The sequence below is a fragment of the Heloderma suspectum genome, chromosome 2 (genome assembly GCF_057233095.1).
Source record: "Heloderma suspectum isolate Gila_16-S chromosome 2, 16-S_ref, whole genome shotgun sequence".
Taxonomy (NCBI): domain Eukaryota; kingdom Metazoa; phylum Chordata; class Lepidosauria; order Squamata; family Helodermatidae; genus Heloderma; species Heloderma suspectum.
This window is the reverse complement of record NC_139459.1, coordinates 300,660,553-300,681,645: the sequence shown is the minus strand read 5'-3', so window position 1 is coordinate 300,681,645 and position 21,093 is coordinate 300,660,553. Positions and strand designations below refer to the sequence as shown.

The 21,093-nt window shown below is 40.5% G+C and overlaps 1 protein-coding gene across 1 annotated transcript in view; it reads left to right on the top strand.

Annotated features, from left to right (window-relative positions):
* The window catches only part of DNAH12 (dynein axonemal heavy chain 12), a 181,808-nt gene that overhangs the window by 7,291 nt on the left and 153,424 nt on the right, over positions 1–21,093 (top strand). Inside the window, exons 3-11 of the mRNA XM_084840071.1 lie at positions 8,214–8,304; positions 9,994–10,020; positions 11,481–11,670; positions 12,558–12,633; positions 14,742–14,900; positions 15,866–16,061; positions 17,260–17,448; positions 19,604–19,760; positions 19,861–19,952. Of these exons, the coding sequence (XP_084696197.1) occupies positions 8,214–8,304; positions 9,994–10,020; positions 11,481–11,670; positions 12,558–12,633; positions 14,742–14,900; positions 15,866–16,061; positions 17,260–17,448; positions 19,604–19,760; positions 19,861–19,952 (1,177 nt within the window). The remainder of the gene's footprint in view (positions 1–8,213; positions 8,305–9,993; positions 10,021–11,480; positions 11,671–12,557; positions 12,634–14,741; positions 14,901–15,865; positions 16,062–17,259; positions 17,449–19,603; positions 19,761–19,860; positions 19,953–21,093) is intronic.

Sequence of the window (21,093 nt, the reverse complement as noted above, 5' to 3'; positions counted from 1 at the left end):
TATGCCAGGAAGTGATGGGGCCAGATGCCATGATCTTCGTTTTGTTAATGTTGAGTTTCAAACCAGCTTTTGCACTCTCCACTTTCACCCTCAACAAGAGGCTCTTTAGATCCTCTTTGCTTTCTGCCATTAAGGTGGTATCGTCTGCGTATCTGAGGTTGTTGATAATTCTCCCGGCAATCTTAATTCTGACCTGTGATTCATCCAACCCGGCGTTTCTCATGATGTACTCTGCATATAAGTAAAATAAGCAGGGTGACAATATACAGCCTTGTCGTACTCCTTTCCCAATTTTGAACCAATTGGTTGTTCCATGTCTGGTTCTTACTGTTGCTTCTTAACCCTCGTACAGGTTTCTCAGGAGACAGGTAAGGTGGTCTGGTACTCCCATCTCTTTCAGAATTTGCCAGAGTTTGTTGTGATCCACACAAAGGCTTTAGCATAGTCAGTGAAGCAGAAATAGACGTTTTTCTGGAATTCTCTTGCTTTCTCCATGATCCAGCGAATGTTGGCGATTTGATCTCTAGTTCCTCTGCCTCTTCGAAACCCAGCTTGTACTTCCGGTAGTTCTCGCTTCACATACTGCTGAAGCCTAGCTTTTAGGATTTTGAGCATAACCTTGCTGGCATGTGAAATGAGCGCAATTGTGCGGTAGTTTGAACACTCTTTGGCATTGCCCTTCTTTGGAATTGGAATGTAAACTGACCTTTTCCAGTCTTGTGGCCCCTGTTGAGTGTTCCAAATTTGTTGGCATATTGAGTGCAGCACTTTAACAGCATCATCTTTTAGGATTTGAAATAGCTCAGCTGGAATACTGTCATCTTCGCTAGCTTTGTTGTTAGTAATGCTTCCTAAGGCCCACTTGACTTCACTCTCGAGGATGTCTGGCTCAAGTTCCGTGACCGCACTATCATGGCTATCAGGGACATTCAGATCTTTCCTGTAGAGTTCTTCTGTGTATTCTTTCCACCTCTTCTTAATCTCATCTGCTTCTGTTATGTCCCTGCCTTCTTTGTCCTTTATCATGCCCGTCTTTGCACAAAACGTTCGCTTGAGATCTCCGATTTTCTTGAAAAGATCTGTAGTCTTTCCCATTCTATTGTTTTCCTCAATTTCTTTGCATTGTTCATTTAAGAAGGCCTTCTTGTCCCTCCTTGCTATTCTCTGGAAATCTGCATTCAGTTGGATATATCTTCCCCTGTCTCCCTTGCTTTTCACTTCCCTTCTTTCCTCAGCTACTTGTAAAGCCTCCTCAGACAGCCACTTTGCTTTCTTGCATTTCTTTTTCTTTGGGATGGATTTCGTTGCTGCCTCCTGAACAATGTTACGGACCTCCGTCCATAGTTCCTCAGGCACTCTGTCTATCAGGTCTAATCCCTTAAATCTATTCATCACCTCCACTATATATTTATAAGGGATATGATTTAGGTCATACCTGAATGGTTTAGTGGTTTTCCCTACGATCTTCAATTTAAGCCGAAATTTTGCAATAAGAAGCTCATGATCTGAGCCACAGTCAGCTCCAGGTCTTGTTTTTACTGACTGTATAGAGCTTCTCCATCTTTGGCTGCAAAGGACATAATCCATCTGATTTCGATATTGACCATCTGGTGATGTCCATGTGTAGAGTCGCCTCTTGTGCTGTTGGAAAAGCGTGTTTGCTATGATCAGCGTGTTCTCTTGGCAAAACTCTATTAGCCTTTGTCCTGCTTCATTTTATACACCAAGGCCATGCTTGCCTGTTATCCTGGTGATTTCTTGACTTCCTACTTTGGCATTCCAATCCCCTATGATGAAAAGGACATCTTTTTTTGGTGTTAGTTCTAGAAGGTGTTGTAGGTCTTCATAGAACTGATCAACCTCAGCTTCTTCGGCCTCAGTGGTTGGGGCATAGACTTGAATTACTGTGATGTTGAATGGTTTGCCTTGGATTTGTACTGAGATCATTCTATCGTTTTTGAGATTGTACCCCAGTACTGCTTTTCCCACCCTTTTATTGACTATGAGTGCTATTCCATTTCTTCTAAGGGATTCTTGCCCATAGTAGTAGATACAATGGTCACCTGAATTAAATTCACCCATTCTTGTCCATTTTAGTTCGCTGATTCCAAAGATGTTGATGTTCAGTCTTGCCATCTCATGTTTGACCACCTCCAGCTTACCTTGATTCATTGATCTTACATTCCAGGTTCCTCAACAATATTGTTCTTTACAGCATTGGACTTTCTTTTCACCACCAGACACATCCACAGCTGAGTGTCCTTTCAGCTTTGGCCCAGCCGCTTCACTCTTTCTGGCACTACTGGGAAATTCCCTCTGCTTTTCCCCAGTAGTATATTGGACACCTTCCGACCTGAGGGGCTCATCTTCCTGCATCATCTCTTTTAGCCTTGTGATACGTTCCATGGGGTTTTCTTGGCAAGAATACTGGAGTGGGTTGCCATTTCCTTCTCCAGTGGACCAAATTTTGTCGGAACCCTCTGCCATAACCTGTCCATCTTGGGTGGCCCTGCACGGCATAACTTATGGCTTCACTGAGTAACGCCAGCCCCTTCGCCACAACAAGGCAGTGATCCATGAAGGGGTTGGTGCAAATGACAGTGCAATAAATAATGTAAGATATCCTCTACCTCTCCCATGCCACAGATACAGAACCGTAGGTTTCTTGGCCCATATCTTCCACCCAAGAATGCTGTGGGCATGGTTTGAAAACATAATTCTGTAAATTATGTTCTCAAAGAAGCAAAAGTAAAAGTTTGCAGGTATTCAGCTCTTTCATGATCCATTTTAAATAATACCACTGAGAAAAGTTTGAATATTTAATTAGATCTAGGTCCTGCCTATTATCTATTCCATAAATCCAATCCCTCAAGTTGCTTTTGGCTCCCAGTATTGTAAAAATATCTGGTAGAAGGTTTTTAGATGTTAGCAACTCTTGGCATAACTTAGCCCAGCCACCCTTCTTCATTTGTTCTCTCAAGCAAAGCGTGGGGAGGCGATCTTCTGGCATGTCTAGGACCCTCTTTTAATTAGGGATGGCGGAAAATTCTGCCATGGACTCCAATGGGGCTGGATTCTAAGAATCCGGCCTCCCGGAGTCCGCAGCTGAATGAAAGACTCACCTCCGCCACCTGGGGGAGTCCGCATTGGCTGGATCCTACCTACTGCCGTCCGTCCGCTGCCATCCGCTGCTGCCTGTCTTCAGAAACAAATAGCATCTGATGTAGCAGATGCCATTTGCGTCCCTGCCTTTTGCTGTGATAGGCTACATAAATCTTTATGTAGCCTATCACGGCAAAGGGCAGGGACGCAAATAGCGTCTGCTATGCCATTTGCGTCCCTGTTCTTTGCTGTGATAGGCTATGTAAAGATTTATGTAGCCTATCACGGCAAAAGGCAGGGATGCAAATGGCATCTGCTATGCTGGACGCCATTTGCGTGGCAGCAGCCGGAAGTCCGGCTGCGGATGGGCCTGGCTGGCGGCTCCGCAGACTCTCTGCGGAGTGGAGCCGGCCAGAGAGGATTCCAGGAAGAGGGACAGATCCCCCCCCCCCGTGGACCCTCTCAGCGGACTGGTAAGTATGTTTCGTACACCCCTACTTATAATATAGAAGGGCTGCCTTCTGCACCCTAGCTTCTACTGATACCATGCCTTTCTCTGTCTTGAGGAAGGGAGCTGGGGTCCCTGGGGGAACTGCCAGTAAGGATCTAAAAAAACTTATTCTGACAAGCCTCCAACTCCCTCAAATTGTTATGCGTGACCCCCCAAATCTCAATCCCATATAGGATTTGAGCAACAGCTTTTCCAAGGAATGCTTTCAGTGCTGGTGCCACTAGCTTGCCTTCCTGGAGTAGAAAAATTTCAAAATAGCTCAAGTTGTCCTCTGTGCTGTTATTTTAATGTTCTGAAGCTGAATCTTCCAAGAACTTGTCTCATCAAAATATACACCCAGGTATTTGAAGGAGGAAACCTGCTCTATCTTATTTCCATCTAGCCTCCAGTTGTACCTGAGGGAATATTTACCAAAGACCAACACCTTGGATTTAGCATAGTTAATTGTGAGCTGTTCCTTTGGCAGGAATCATGAAGTTTGTTCAGACTTCTCTTCAGCCCAATTTTGTTCATGGACAGGAGTACCAAGTCATCTGCGTAGATTAATATCGCAACTTAACAGTTGCCTATTGTGGTAGGGAAGTGCTCTGGGCAATTTAACACATTTACAATGTTATTAATATAAAGATTGAACAAATGCGGTGCCAACAAGCAACCTTGTTTGACTCCTTTGGTTGTACAGATTTCTTCTGACAATCTCCCATCTGTGCTAATCCTTATCCTCATAGTTGTATTTGTATAAAATTCCTGAATTAGGAATAACAGTCTTTTATCAATATTGGTCTCTGCAAGCTTATCCCACAATTGGCTCCTATTGATTGAATCAAAGGCTGAGGAGAAGTCAATGAAAGCAGCAAAGAGCCTTTTGGGAGGATCAGCTGTATATTTATAAATTAAATGGTGCAAAACAAAGATCTGGTCCACAGTGCTATGGCCTTTCCTAAACCCAGCTTGTTCCTAGTGTAAAATATTATTTTCATCTTCCCGATCTGACAACTTCTGGAGGAGGAAATGGCTGTAGATCTTAGAGCTAACATCTAGTAAACTAATTGGCCAATAGTTCTGAGGTTTAGATTTATCTCCTTTCTTGTGAATTGGAAATATTATTCTCAACTTCCATCCTTCAGGGAAGATTCCCATGGTATTAATATGAGAGAATAATTTTGCTAACACAGGTGCCCGCCATTCAGGATTACTCTTAAAATCCTCTGGTGGGATCATATCCTCCCCAGGTGCTTTGCATGCTGCTAAGGCATGGATAAGTTTGCTCACTTCTAGTTCTGTGACTGGGGCCATTCTGGATGTGCTGCCAAGGCCTACAGGGAAGTTGAACCATTGCTGCCAGTACTTATATCATTTCCCAAAATGTTACTAAAATAAGTACGCCAAGTATTAGCTGAAATGCTTGCCTCTAACATGGGATGTGCCCCCTTATCTATTATACTAATCAAGTCCCAAAACTTTCTCTCATTCCTTTCCATGGCTGCAAGACTTAACTCCTTCCACTGAGCCATCAGAAGCATCATTTTTCTTTCTAACAAGGCTCTTGTAAGCTAACCGATAGGAAGCCAATGCTTCCAAATCTACTTCCAACTTTAGCTGCCTTACCCTTTTAGTTAATAAAGACAGGTTCTTCCTAGTTTCTCTGTGTTCTATGTCATACCATCCAACTGTAATCAAGCGGCCATCTATAGGATTGACATGTCCTTTGACAATGTTTTGGCATACTTCCAAAAGATAAGAACTGTTCAAATGATCCTGAACAGACTGGCTAACAGAAGACCATCTTAAACGTTATCCATGTTTTTAATTTCTTTTTATGCTACTTTATGTCTCCATACCTAATCTCAACAAAGCTTCTCAACTTGGAACCTGAGGTTTGACTGTGTAATTTTGACAACCCGAGGATCTTTCACCCTGTGTACCAGACCACACTTTTATGCTATACACTTTGACCAAGGGGAGGTAAAAGAAAAACAGGCAGAATGCAGCCAGTGGTGACAGTGGAATTAGCTGGTAGCTGTCCCTTCCAAGGTTGAAATTCAACCTGCAGCTCTTGGAGTAGTTGATAATGCTGTTTTGGCATTGTTTTTCCTTTATTGTTTTATAGTATGATGTTTATTGTTTTAATTATTTGTCATAAGCTATTTTGATTTAATTGAAGACAAAATGGGATATAAATGTCTAAAACAACATGAGAAATAAATAATATAGTAATATAGATACACAAAATAGTGTCATACTACACCATATATCACACAGTCTGGTTAATTAGCACTGTGCAAATTCAGGTTCTCCTTATACAGGAAAAAATATTTTCTCTGGTCCTGGGGAGAGAGTTATGCATGTGTTACAACTGCGGAGAGTATGCTACAGCTGGCTCACAACTGAAATTATGTACATCAGTACACAGTCCTGAACTGTGTACACAATCCCTGGGGGAGGGACCATAGTTCAGTGGTAGAGCACATAATTTGCATGCAGAAGGTCCCATGTTCAATCCCCAACATCTCTAGTAGGTCTGGAAAAGCTCTTGCCTGAAACCTGGGGTCCATCTAAACAGAGACGCTTTGTGAAGCGATTTGGGAAAAATCCGCACTTTCACAGAAACAAATTAGCTCTTTCCACACTACATGCAGTGCTGTATTCCTCCACTTTTGCAGTGTATACAGGAACTGAAGCTGCATTATTTGGGGTGGGGTGGGCAATTTCCGCCGCAAGTAGAAATGAACGTCAGCAATTGTGTAGGTGCGGGGCAGCCAGTGAGCGGAGGCTTGCTCCCCGTCCCTCACCTGTTCAACGAAGGACTTGCTTATGTGTAGACATTCATGACAAACCCCACATACCCCACTGTATGCCCTGGCTGTGGGCTGCTAAGGTTTGGAGGTGCCGAGATAATGATAAGCCAGATCCAGGGTTGCTTACAAGGAGACTTTATTGAGTACTTACAGCACACAGTCATACCCAGTGGTTGGATCTGACACCTTCTCTGAACCCAGAGCCAAGGGGTGCAATGGGTTTTATACCATGCATGTTAGTAGTGAGGCAGCATGCCAGCAGCAAGTGTTAATTAGCGTTCATCTGCAACTTTCCCAGCATAGACTAGCAGCCCCACGCCAGAGGGGAAACAATCAGAACTTTCCCAGCACAGTCACCTGTAAACAGGCCCTGATAAGATTCCCAGGACCTGATAAGATTCAGAGCTCATTAGCATGGAATGTGACTCAAATGTGACTTTTGACTCATCTTACCAGCCAAGAGGCCCACTAGCAAGGGAATTGCACCAAAACAGAAAGCATTATGGATCTCTAGGCCCCTCTGAAACTACAGGTGACTTGGTTACAGTCCTGGGGCCATTACACCCACATACACACACACATTTATGAGGCGGGCAGGCAAGCAGGCAGCCAGCCGCTGCTGCCCGGAGACTGAGTAGAATGAGAGGAGTACAAGAGGTGCTGAGAGCAGAGTGCAGGGCCAGCAAGAAGGGAGAGTGACTAGCACGTTGTCTTTGATGTATATTAACTGCCCAATCAACAGGTCCACCCCTGCCAAACAAACACAGGCTCAATGAAGTGCTTCTGAGTACATGATCATGAATATCATCTGTCCTGGCAATCACCCTTTCTTAGCTGCACAGCTTTGAATCAACAGGCATCCACTGTTACTCAGCTGTGCTCCTTTGTAGCTGCACAGCTTCAAAACAACAGGGCTGCCCCCCCGCCCTGCCCAGTGACTATTTAAAGTGAGAGGCAGCGACTGAGCCAGCCTTTCTCAGCTGTGCTCCTTTGTAGCTGCACAGTTTTAAAACAGCAGGGTTGGCAAAGTGGAACTGAAGGCAATGAGTTACTTCCATGTAGATATGTTTATCCCTTTGCTCTCCCCATGCCCCCGCCCTATCCTACTTTCCCTTATGCCAATCAGTGCCTCTTCCACCAGCCCACGCCGAAGCCAGCTGAGGTCACACAGACTCCTGAATAGCACTGAAGCCGCTGTGACACGAAAATCAGACACAAAATGAGGTTGAAAAAATCCCGGATTTAGGGCAAGAAATGCCGGGCTAGCTACAGAGAGCAGCGTGTGTCATCTGACACTATCGATTTGGAGGTGGAGTAGAACTGGAGTAAAAGGCCCATGTAGATGGGGCCCTGGAGAGCCACTGCCTGTCAGTGTCGACAATACTGTGCTAGATGGACCAATGGTCTGACATCAGGATAAGGCAACTTTCTATGTTTCTATGTTGTCACAGGCAAAAGTGCTGTATCAAATGTTTATGTTCAGGGAGGTAAATACATGCTTAAGTACACACCAAAGTTTGGCCAAGGAATCCAGAATTCTGTGCTATTACCTTTCTTAGAAGAGAGAACATAAATCCTCCTGTCAAACTATGTTGTATAAATAATTAATTCCTTTGGATAGTGAGTCTAAGCCCACTTACTTGGAAGTAAGTTCTGCAAAAGATATATATAATCACATTTCAAAGTAGGGATAAAATAATGAATGACAAGTAGTTTAGTGGCTATTTGATTGTTTCCACGTTAACATAGTTTAATCTGTTTATTGTTCACAATTTTTGTACTAACTATACATTTTACTTCAGAGTTAATACAGCTACAAAAGACTATACAACAGCCATTGAAAAATCTGCTAAAAGAGAGCGCCAGTCTCCTGTTCCACAATTGCCTTTTACCGTAAGTTTCTAATCTACTTTAAGATATAATACTCTGACCATAACATTAGTTTTTTCTTAGAGTATTACAGCAAACAATCTTTGTTATACTGAGGCATAGTGAATTAACTGTGTACTGATGCCTTGAACACAACCTAGTCTCCAGTCTCTTCCCTTCCTCTCTTTCCTTGTCCTAGGAAAGCCAGGCAACAGGCCTGCATTAGGACCCCTGCCAAGGAATTATATATAAGCCCTGAGAATAAACCAGCTAATTTACCAACATCTCTGTAGAGCCTGAATTCTGTAGGCAAGTTTCAACAGACAACCCATAATCCACAGAAGTTTCTAGTTTGTTTGAGAGATGTTGCACCTTTAAGAGGAGAACAGTGTCAGTATCAGCCCCTGTTCAAAGTGACTGGGCCACATTCAGATAATCTGTAAAATTCCCATAGCCTTGGGTAAACTGGACAGAGGATTCCACTTAAGCCAGAGAAGGATCCAGAGGCTCCAACAAAAATAGCAGGTTTCATACTAGCACAAACAGTGCTAGTACCATCACTGCTGCTGCTATGTTTGTTAAATGTGATGGGATTTTGTTTATGTGTGGGTATTAATTCGTAATTATCCCTGTGTGTATTATTCCTTTGGGCAGGCAAGCAGTGGTGTTCCTGACCTCTGAGTATTGAATTTTGACTACATATTGTGCTGTAGAAATGAACTAGTATCTATCTTGTGGAATAATGTTAGGTTGTAACTTGTAATACATGGTGTTCTGCAACATGCTTTCCTCATCTTTCTTTTAATAACTTCTTATGGAGTTATTGGAGGTCAGACCCATAGTAATGTCAGGACACTACTTGGCTACCCACTGCTTCTTAGGGTGATTCTTTTGTCTGAGAACCTGTTGCAGTGAATCTCTATACATTTTCTTCCTCTGGTTGTTTCTCATCCTAAAAAAATTGCTTAGGTCCCTTTCTCCTTGCAGAACTGTACTGGCTGAATGAGCTGTACTGACTGAATGCATGACACTGGTGCAGACTTGAGAAATAGTGTGAAACATCAGGAAGTATTTAATTGTTTCATAGTTGTAGCAGGAAATTGTGGCTTAGGAAACTGCATCTCTTGGGCGCAGATGTTCATTTAGGTCAGGCAAAATCTTATAAAAACTCATGCATACAATTTCAGCCATTTGGACAGTTTCATTGGCATCAACAGTGTTCTATTGCATATGTGTTTCAAGAAGAATATTTAAATTTAAAAGTCTGGCATTATAAACAAATAGCAGTTCCAGTAAGATGGTCTTTGTGAGAAACCACTCACTGTCATCGCAGGGCCAATCAAGGATGGAAGAAAAAACGTTATTGATAACCATTGGTAGATGGCAATGGAAGCAGCTGGTGTCTCAGTTGGCATGGTGTAAGTATGCAGTTATGACTGCTAGCAGACCCCATTGACATCAGCAGCCTACTCCTATGCTGGGTCTAGTCCAGGGATGGGCAACACTGGTCAACAACTGCACACTGGAATGGTGCTGAATGAGATTACCTCTCCCAGTAGTTATCAATAAAAGGTATACTTTTCCCTCCTTAACTCAAAACATGATGCAGCACACCAGTGAACCCCCTTACTGTTCACCACTGCAAAAAAAAAGCGGGAGGGATGATTTCTCATTTTATTTTGTGGTCTTAATTTTGTTGTGGTTTTTCAACAGATGAACAGTGAACAGAAACAAATAAGAGTAAGTGAAGTATTTAAGTATATATATATGTATATATTTAAAATAGAGCTGTTGCATGATTCTGATGATAAAATGCTGGTATGGAGATGAGGAATTAGGATTCATTTAAATGTGCCCAATATCTGTTTGTTGATCTCTGTATGTAGAAGTAACATAGAAATGCTTATTTTCTGGATCACAGGTTGAAAAATTGTGCACATTGTGTAAAATGTGAATCATTTACAAAATTCTCCAAAATGTTATCAAGCTAACGGAAAACCAGGGTATATATAGAATTAGGGGACATTGTATTCAATGTGCAAACTTAAAAAAAGAGTTTACTTAAAAAGTATTACTAGATGTCCTGGCCAAGATACCCATATTCGAATCAAAGCCTTTATGATTCTCAGACTTTTTCTTGCCACCCAGATCAGGAATTTTCTTTACTTTGTTATACAAACTAAGAAACAAACTACAACCATATCTGAAGTACAACATTACACAGTCGGGATGATAGATAGATAGATAGATAGATAGATAGATAGATAGATATAGATATATAATATAAATCTTGTCTAAAATACTATATAGCACCAAGAAGCCCACCTTGCCCAAAGTTAAGCTTGTTGTGTTGTCAGACTAAGGGCACAATCCTGTGCATGTTTAAATAGAAAAAATTCCTACAACCCCCAGTATTCCTCAGCTAGCATGGTTTGCTGCGTATGCTGGTTGTTGTATAACTTTTCCAATTGGCTTTTGGTGATGATTGATTTGGTTTGGCTTGGTTTGTTTTTCTACAGTTGTGCTGAGAGTTTTAATTCAATTATTTGGCTTTTTAATTTTTGTTGCTGATATATTTTATTGTTATTTTGCACTCTGTCATGATTTATGTGATTATTGTTGTTGATTTTATTACTATTTTGTTAGCTGCTTTGGTTTGTCTTTTGAAATGAAAAGTGGGATAGGCATTTTAAAATTACATAACTGCAAAACAGAATACATGGGAGGTGTCTAGCTTTGTGGGTCCCAAGTTGTTCAGGCCAGCATGTTAGACAGTTTATGCTGCTTTGTGGGGTAAGAAGTGGATACTATTGTCCAACAGTATTTACTTGTTCTTTTCTTCTTCGTTTTTGCTAAGACATGGTGCCGTTTTCTCAGTAACCATTCTTCTCTATTGATGAAGGCTTCAGTATGTCATCTCCCTCTTCATACAGTATAGACAGTGACATAATCTGTTTTGTATAATTTGTACAATAACAGTACAGTATACTAGTGAGAACTACAGTTCTACAGTGGATATTTTATCAATTATTGCATTTAATATGAATACCAAAATTGGTGAAAACGAATTTGCCTGGTTTTCTGTATAGGTTTCTGAACATGCCAAGACAAATTAACTTTAATACAAAAGCTTTTTAATAATGGAACAATGGAAAATCCATTGTTTGATATTGTGTAACTTGATCATGGTGTCATTTCAGAACAACTATCTCTTTATGAAGAAATGTGTTGAAAGTAATCCAGTGGTGCCTATTCAGCAGGAGTGGTTAGTTTCCATGCTCACTTTGGTACCTCAGAATCTAATGGAAGGCAAAGAGAGAGAGAAACTGGTAGAAGAGCTCTTAGCTGAGGTAACAAATGATTATGAAATGAGCATGAAGAGATATATGGGTAAGTTCCATTAGCAGTACTATATTATGGCTATACAAGTTATATTCCATATTATGTCTTCACTGGTACTGCAAAACTTTCCTTGGCAATTTCTTTCTCTTGTATATTCCTACAAATGTTTTTGTACAATATAAATTTTACTACGTAAAATGTTGTCTTAACAGATAGCAATGATTATATTGATACCTGACTGTATTGTTGATATTTTCCCAGTTATTCCAATTTTCTCCGAGAGTGCTAATATATTCATTGTCTACACTCTTCACAATAGTTAGCATTTATATAGCATTTCACGTACATTATCTCAGTAAAACAACAGCCCTATAAGAAAGGTCAATACTGTTATCACATTAAAGCTAGAGTTTTGGGGTTGAGAGATGGTGGTTTGCCTGCTTGTTGGTTTTCCAAGTTGGTTGGAAACAGAATGCTGGGCAAAATGGATTTTGGGGCTAATCAGCTGGGCTCTTTTAATATCTTTAGTCCTACTACCACCTAGTGAGTTCATAGTTGAAGCAAGAGTTGAAGAGTTGAAGTAAGAGTTGATTAAGCTTAGCCTCTACACTACACCAGTCCTTGATACATCTCAATATAAGTTTTCAAAAACAAAATAGATGTCAACTGTTATTCAAAATGTATGAAAATGAAGGAAGAGCTTACTGGAAATAAAGTAAATAATAGATCTATTAAATAATAGATCTCTTTTTACAGCAGAGATGTGTTAATATAAAGTGTATAACCCATTTCCCATTAACACTTTTGAAGGAACTTTTAAATATTTGAGCAATCTTATTGATTTTGGAAATAATGAAAAAAAGAGATTTTAAGTACTTATTTTAAGTAATCTTTCCTAATGTATAATATTGTTACACTCTCCCAATATGTTCTAGTGCGAAGTGTTCTTGTCAAGCCTAATGTAAAATTGCTTGAATATGAGAAAGAGGGACCTTTGCCAGTTGAACCTATGTGAGTAAATTATATTAATAAACACTTTCGTGTCTAATCAACCCACCTCTTGCATATATACACAGTATGAAGCACCGTGGTCACTTCTGTCTGCTTGTGTCTATTATATGGATGATCATTGACTGAGCTGGTTCAGGCATAATACTAAACCATAGTTTAGTATTATGGACTTGAGCCTGCTCCCCCTTCCCCTATCCTCTGGTGCAAGATGGAAATTGGAAGCATTTACTTCTGTTTTCAACGGCTTTCAACCACAGTTTGTCATTATGTCTGAACTGGGAACTGTGAGTAATTTTCATGGTTTTCAGGATCATGGTTTGAACCATAGTCAAAACTAGCCACACTAGTGGTTGGACATAAACTGTGGTCACTTGAAAACAGAAGCAAATGATTCCATTCTCTTCCTCATGGCCATGTTAGGAGTGCATGAACCTAAGGCTCATTCATGTAGCACTAAACCATAGTTTAGTATTACATCTGGACACTGCCTATATCTCTATAATCTGGATAGTGAATGTGTTGGGTACGAAGATCTCTGATTGCTGCAAGTGGGTGTTCTATAGATCAATCAGATTAATTCCTCTCCTATAAATATCTGACTGATTTAGCTGTGCCTTTTAAAATGCACTAAGGCCCTGACCAAGAAATTGAAACCTTACTGGCTATAGCAGGTGGGGCTATGACAGTGGCTGGAGCTTTGGTCAGGTCATTTAAACTTATAGGCATCATCTCCAGGTATAGACTCGGCAGTCCTACTTGAGGAGTACAACAGGAATTTTAGAGACCCTAGATCAGGGGTGCAGAACCTCAGGCCTAGGGGTCAAATCCAGCCCTCCTGGAGTCCCAACATGGCCCTCTGGGGTTTCCCAGATAGACGCCTCCCTCTTTCCCTGGCTCCACTTTTTTCCCCCCAACCACCAATTGTTTAGTGGTTTCCCAGCTTTTGTGCAGTTTTTCCCCATTCTAAAAGGTTGAAATGCCTCTCCTATGGCTTAATTACTAGAAGTAAGAGCTTTAAGTTAAAATACGCTGGTATTTTTGGTAGTTTGGCCCTGCCCCTTTTTCTTTTTGCCCCACCTTCTCTGCATTTGGCCTTGCCCACCACTGGAATGTGGCCCCCAAAATGGAAGTCACCCTCAGGCTGAGAGAGGTTTTACACCCCTGCCTTAGACACAGCGGACATAATCTTTATATGTCATTTGCAAGACAATACGTATGTAAGATTTATGGCCTATACTATCACTTATAGAGTACAGTCTCCTAGGAACAACTCCCACACAAGTCTGTTAAAATGAATGGCGTGTGTGCAAGAGCATGGCATTCCAGTACTGCCATTCCTTTAAAAGAGAGTTGCATCGGAGAAGCTAAGAAGAAGGAATGCCTTAGCTGCAAGCTGACTGCAAGTACTCTTGCTTGGAATCATACCACTCCGTTGCAGGATAACCTCAAAGTGCAGCCTATTCCTTCTAAACCAGAAATGTTTCATTGAGAAAACAAAGCACATTCTTCAAATGATATATTTGTTTAACATGCTTTGATATATTTTTCTTTTACCTCTACTTATAACATTTGAATTAAATTATTGAGATTATTTGAATTTTAACTTTTGAAATCAAAGTTATATGGAAAGAAAAGTGTGCACTCTGTTACCTTATTCATTACCTTAGTGAGCAGTGAGGGGCCTTGGTGGCTTGTGAGGTGGCAGAAAATACAGAGTCCTTGAGGAAGAATTCTGCTTACCTGTATCACCCATATGATACCCATGTGGCATGGCAAGGGCTGACCTAACCTCCCAGCAACCTTAGATTATTGTCTAGGGCATAAGTCCTAGGAAAAAGGTCCATAGAAAAAAAGTCATACAACTCCCAGCATTCCCCAGCCAGCCATGCTAGGAGTTTTAGAACATTTTTTTCTGTCTAAACATGCATAGGATTGTTCCCTTTGTAGGGAGCAGTAGTTTTTCCAAAGCAGAAAAATTGAGGTCTTAAAACTCAAGACTGTTGAGATTTTTAAGGCAGGTAAGTATTTCTATGATCTGTTAAATCAGAGATAGAAAGTTTCTTTGCATGTGTTTATGTTTAATATCTTCATTGTATTTATTTTACCAGAGGATTAGATTTTTCCAGGCCTTGGCATAAAAGCTTTGTACAAGCAAGAAAACAGATTCTTGAAAATTTACATATTCTCCATCCAACTCTAAGAATTTTACTGGATATTGGTTACAAAACCTTTTCCCAGTTACTTATAGTAGACTTGTCAAGTTTCAGGTAAAATTTATGTTGTTGAATTAATATTCTAAATATAGAATGTATGTGTAATTTTAATTAGGTACACTGTGTTATTAAATTGTAGCTTTCTTTATGTTACTTTATGTCAAAACAATTAACAATGTAATCCTATGCATGTTTACTTAGAAGTAAGTTCCACTTTGTTCAGTGGGGCTTAGTCACAGGAAAGTGTGCATAGGATTGCAGCCTAAACATGTCACACTGACAGCATAATTCTATGTGTTTACTTCTAAGTAATTCCCATTGAGTTTGATGAGACTGACTCCTTAGCAAATGAATTTAGGATTGCAGCCTAATTTCTTAACATGTTAGATGTAAGGCAGCCACAGTGAGATATTTCTCTACTTATTATATGCTATTATTATGATTATCCTATATACTAAAGATGAACTTATTCTCCAAGTATGGCTGCTTATGTAAGCCAAAACAGCACCATCCACACACAAAAGGGAGGTATCAGTAGTCTTGGGGAAACCCCAAGGTATACAGAAGTACAAAAAAGTTAAGAAAAAATCCTGAAAAGAGTGGGGGGAGGGGGGAACTCAAAACAACCCAATGGAGACTGAGCATGCTCAGTGGGCAAAGAGTGCTGACTGACTGTTGGTGGGAAAAATGATAAACTGGAGACAAGGGGAAGCAGAATGGAGTAAACTCGAAGAAAGGATCATTAGTTGACTGAAACCCTGAACAGGACACTCCACACTAACATTTTGTTTCTGGTGTCACTTGTTTTTCTATAATTTAAATTTTTTTGGTAACAAATGTGCCCAAGACTCTTGAGCATTCTTTCCTCCAAGTAAGCTTTGGACTCAATATTTTAGTACATAAATATTAAATTGCAAGTTTTCTTTATGCATATTGATCACATTTTTTCCTTATAGGTGATATAATTGGCTTTGTTTAATGGAGTTTGATTTTTCAGATTGGTCTTATTTTATCGATAGGTCAAGAGGCCCACTTGAGTGCGAATCACTTCAGAATGATGTCTCTATAAACAGCTTAAAAACAGAAGAAAAGATATTAAATACATGGTATCCTAGGGTTATCAATCTTTTCACCAGAAAAGAAGCATTAGAGGGTGTAAAGCCTGACAAAGTTGATTCTTTCTATAACTGTGTGGCTACACTTATGTCTAACCAGGTAAAGCTTGTTTTTCAAATCAGTGTCAGATGCTTGCCCTGTACAGAGCCCCATGTGTGCACCAGTGCATCTTTGGAGCTCCTGTGCTTCTCCATTCATTTCAACAGAAGAGTGACACAGGGCATATGCAATGGAATGCAATTTCAGTGTTGTCCTTCGTTGAAGTGAATGAAAAATCTCTTGTGGAGGAAGGAGGGCCCAGTGTATGAATCAGAAATTCTGCACCAGCAAGAGCCTTTTCTGTGGTGGCCCCCACTCTGTGGAACTCCCTCCCTAGGGAACTCCGCCATGCCCCCTCTTTAATGAGCTTCCGTCATGCATTAAAAATGTGGTTGTTCAGGCAGGCATTTGGGGTGGGTTAGGGTATTTTAGAAAATGTTTTTACTGTAGAATTTTATTGTTTTAAACTGTTTTATTGTATGTTGTACATCGCCCAGAGTGGCTGGGTTACCAGCCAGATGGGCGATTAATAAATTTAATAATAATAATAATCACTGGATTGGGGCATGCATATATAATACTGTAGGTGTAGTTCTGGACCTTTCGATGCTAGTGGGAATTTGTCATGGAACTAAGTGAATTCAAAATTTAAAAAAAATATTACAGATCCCATTAATTGTCTTCCAACACCTAGAAATGAATTTTATTTTAAAAGCAAACAATTGCTACTAGGTGAATAGCATATTCAGTTATTCTATTTAGGTGCAATTATGAATATTTTTCATTAAGTACATCTGAATTTTGTTTCATTTGAGCTTTGAGCTATTCCAGCCGATAGGCAGGTTATAAATGGTTTAAATTAATAAATAAAATTTTGCACCAATGAGAGCCCAGAAGCGGGCATAAGTACAGGCTACACACCTGCCCAAGGGGGAGAGAAGATAGCTCCATTGAACCTTGTGGCCATTCTCTCCTGTGGGCATAGGAGCAGCCACAGGGGTGATAGGGATGTTTTTTTGGTTCATGCTTTAAATGTTAATACTTTATACTACATTTCAGAATGTGCATTTTTATATCATTGGAAATTGTATATATTGGACTGGAATGATGTTAGGGGACCAGATTTTAAGCCTGGGATTGTAGAAAATGTCCCTACTGTTAACTTATGTATTTCAGTATATATGGATTTGCTATGGTAGAGGGCAGGCTGAGATTTTCTTTTGTCACTTGTAACTAACTCCTCTGTACGCTTTTTTAGCTGAAAGAATTACTGAAAAGAACTGTTGAGGCATATGTGCAACTATTTGATTTTGATGACCAAAGATGGCTGCCTTTGTTTAAGATGGAGCTGACTTTTGATGATGAAAAAATGGACTTCTATCCAAGCTTTCAAGATCTGGAGGATGCTATTTTGTTTATAGTCACTTTGATTGCACAGACTCTGCAGGTTCAGTTTAGTCTACAACTATTTTATCTCATACCTTTTGTAAGAATGCTAGATGTTCAATAACATATACCTCAGTCCTAGTAAGTCCAATATAATTCAATTAAATTTTCAAGTTTTGTGCAGGTGATAACAAATTTTACAAGCCAATGTTAAACATATTTAATGCAAGTATATCCCATCCCATGGAAATCAGTAGGATTTTCTTCCACTTAATAGTTACAATCCCTACTAGGTATGCAGGAGACTGTGGATGCCCAGTGTTACTCCCCCTGATTTAGGGTATACAAAAATATCCATCATTTGGATAGTGGATCCACTCTGGAAATATACCATCCAGGTTGAATTCAGGGGAAATCAATTCTGTCAGTTTGTTGCAGAAGCCAGCCATGCACAAAGCTGATGGCTGGTTCCTGTGATATCAAAGACCCTCCTCTCTGAAGCCATTTTGAGACTTTAAAAAGTGGAGCAACCAACAAATGTTCTCTTGAACAAACTTGCAAGCAGTGCATTGAAAAAAGCAAAAAAGAAAGACAAACAGCCCACCTAAAGCATGGTGGAGGTGCAACCAACTGAATTAGCATTTGAGTTGCTGTTAAGCACATCTATTAAAGACATTACAGCTGCAGGGGGAAGCTAGGCTGTCTCCACAGGAATTTTAAGGTATGTTTGCCTGCAACCTTAAGAGTTCCATTTGAGGTGCAGTGTGCACACAAAGCTCATGGGTGTGGGATTTCTCATTCATTCCATAAACAGGGCTACTCTAAATGTCCAGAGAAAGGCATGGGTAGGCCTACTGCCTCCATTGAAAAGAATCAGATCATCACCTCCAACATTTTTTTTTTTTAAGAGAAGCACTCCTGATGTGACATATGCAGGCCACACACACTTGGTGAGGCACGTTATTTTGAACTCCAGTATGCTTTTGTTCTGGGTACCTCAATGACCACAGCAGCTCTTAATAACACTAATTAGTTTTATTTATTTATTTAGTAAATAAAGCATTTTCTTTCGCTTTTACAATTAAATACCACACTTTCCCTGCTCTAAAAAACTTGACGAAAGTGCTCTTTAGACACAGAAGCAAAACTGGAGGGTCACGATGTCATCTAAAGAACTTGAAAACAACTGTGAGTAGAGAATGACGTGCGCACAATAAATGCCTCATGTAGAATCACACCTGATAGTTGCTTCTGTTCTGTATGGAACCTACATATTGGGCTACTGTGTAGATCAGACATTAATTACAGTGATTCAGAGACCAATCCTATGGCCATCTAGACAGTGTCTAGATGGCCATAGGATTTTTCGGTTTCTGGGTTCCCAAAACCTCACTCACCGCCCCCACCCCTGCGCCTCGTAGGTAGTACACTTTGTCCCGAGCTCTGCACTTCTAAGAGCAGCGTGGAGTGGGCAAAAAGGGGCGTTCCCAGAGGAAGGGAGGAGACTGTGGAAGCACCATTACAAGGCTTCCAATGCACCATCTGGCCTCGCCCCCCCCCCCCCCCCGGCTCCGATGCATCCCGGCTAGACAGCTGAAATTGGTGTCTAGCTGCAAATGCAGGGCGGCCGGAGCTTGGAAGAGAAGATCCCCCCGTGCTCCACCTGCATTGGATAGTTGGCCGGCTCCAAGTTCAGATGTGGCCAACTATCCCCATAGGATTGCGCGCTTAGTTGGCTAAAATTTATCTTTTTATGGTCATTAGAAACTTGTAGACATATAACTGTTAGTGACATTAGTCAAAAAGTAAAAGCTGTAGTTAATGAGGGAGAACAGTTGTAATCTGCATAAAGAATATACAACACTAGTATGTGACTATACTAAATAAATGTTCTAGGATTAAAACAGGGTGGGCAACTTCCAGGGGCCTGGGGGCTAATCCCCCCCCGCGAACCCATTATAGGTTACGCTGTCAAATTTTCTCCCAAAGTTTGGCACAGCAGCAAAAAAGGGCTGAGTTTCCTTTAAAAACAAACCTAGGGAGCATATTCAAGTAGTTTTTGATTAGCACAAGGTAAAATAAAAGTTTCATAAAAACACTTATTTTTTCTTACAAATTTGCTTTAAGGAATCTGACAAATGTATATGTTGTTACTTATTATGAAATCGTTACTTAAAAGCCATGGGTAACTTATGTGTTTTATGTGTTTTGAATAGAATGTACAGACAATACATTCTTGGCTTGGAGGTGCAAGTACAGTTACAACTATTGACACAGAACTTCCTGAGCATGTGATATCATGGGCATCATCTGTACTAAGGAGAGCAATTCATGAAAACTTGAAAGGTCCAAAAGCACATTTTGATTCTTATGGTGAGTGGTTTAAAATGGAGTTTTGCAAGATAATGTTCTTAAATTAACATTGCAAAATAAATAACATCGGCAAACATTTACTGTGATTGTTGCCTTGCAGTGGATCATTATGGGTGGCTGGTAGATGGTGCTGCAGATGACCGTATAAGAACATTTGTAGCTGAGGAGCATAGTTTTGATGAATATACAGAGGTAATTTTCATGTTTAATTTAGAACTAAATCCAGCTTCTGTTCTGGCAGCGTAGATAAAATGAATTCCACCCCCACCCTCCATTCTAAGCCTGATACAGTTGCATTAAAGAGCAATGCAGTTTCTGCAGCTCAACATTCTGTACTTGACTTCTGTTAGGAGAGAAACTTCATGTCCTAAATTCCTCTTTCCATTAGATGTCAGTGGGTTGGTTTGCATGGTTGCCACCTTGTGGTGTGTGCAGGTGGCTATTTTGAATATTCAAGCTGCAGCAGGCAGGTGCCAAGTCTTATTGCCGTCCAAACCCAGTGAGGGTGGGTTGTTGCTGTGGTTAACAAACCACCCACAACCTGTGGGGCTGTTTTAGGGTTATGGTTGGGTTGTTAACCATGCCAACAACCCACCCTCACTGGGTTCGAATAAGCCATGGTGGATAAGCCATGGTGGACTGCAGTGATCATGTGAATCAGGTGACTATTCTCCTTTCAGGCTTCTGTAGTAATCTGGGTATATTGGACTATGTGTGTACCAAAGTTCACCTTTTAGCTAGCCAGTCCTTATCCATTTTGGAGTAAACTTCAAGTCATTCATTTTGAGGGAGAGGTATAAAGATGTCTCCTTTTCAGAATTTTCTAGTAATCAGTGTATCTTGAACTACATGTGTATCACAGTTCAGTGTTCTAGGTCATTAGAATAGAACATTTATACATCTCTCCTCCAAGTAGGATACCATTTTGGCATACAAAATCTGTACGTTTGAGAAAGATGTTCAGATGTCCTACTTTCAGTTGTTTCTATTCGTTAGGGTGTTTTGGGATATTTATGTGCTAAATATTAGGCTTCCAGATGACACAGAATTAATAAAACTTTCATACTCTGTGAATCAGGACCAAACAAGTCCAGATACTATTCCTGTCTCTTCCCCCTGCCCCCAAACCTGCAGAACTAATAGGCTGGGAGTGTGATTTGCAGGAGATAAAATCATGGATCTCCCACATCATGTCTGGTTTTTTCCTGAGCGAATAAGTTGCACAGGGTGAGCCATGGCTGTGCTTGTTCATTTAACTGAAGCTTTATAAAGTATGATCTACTGCAACTCAGTTGTCCTCAGGCTTCACACACAGCTCAGCATCTCCTCCTGT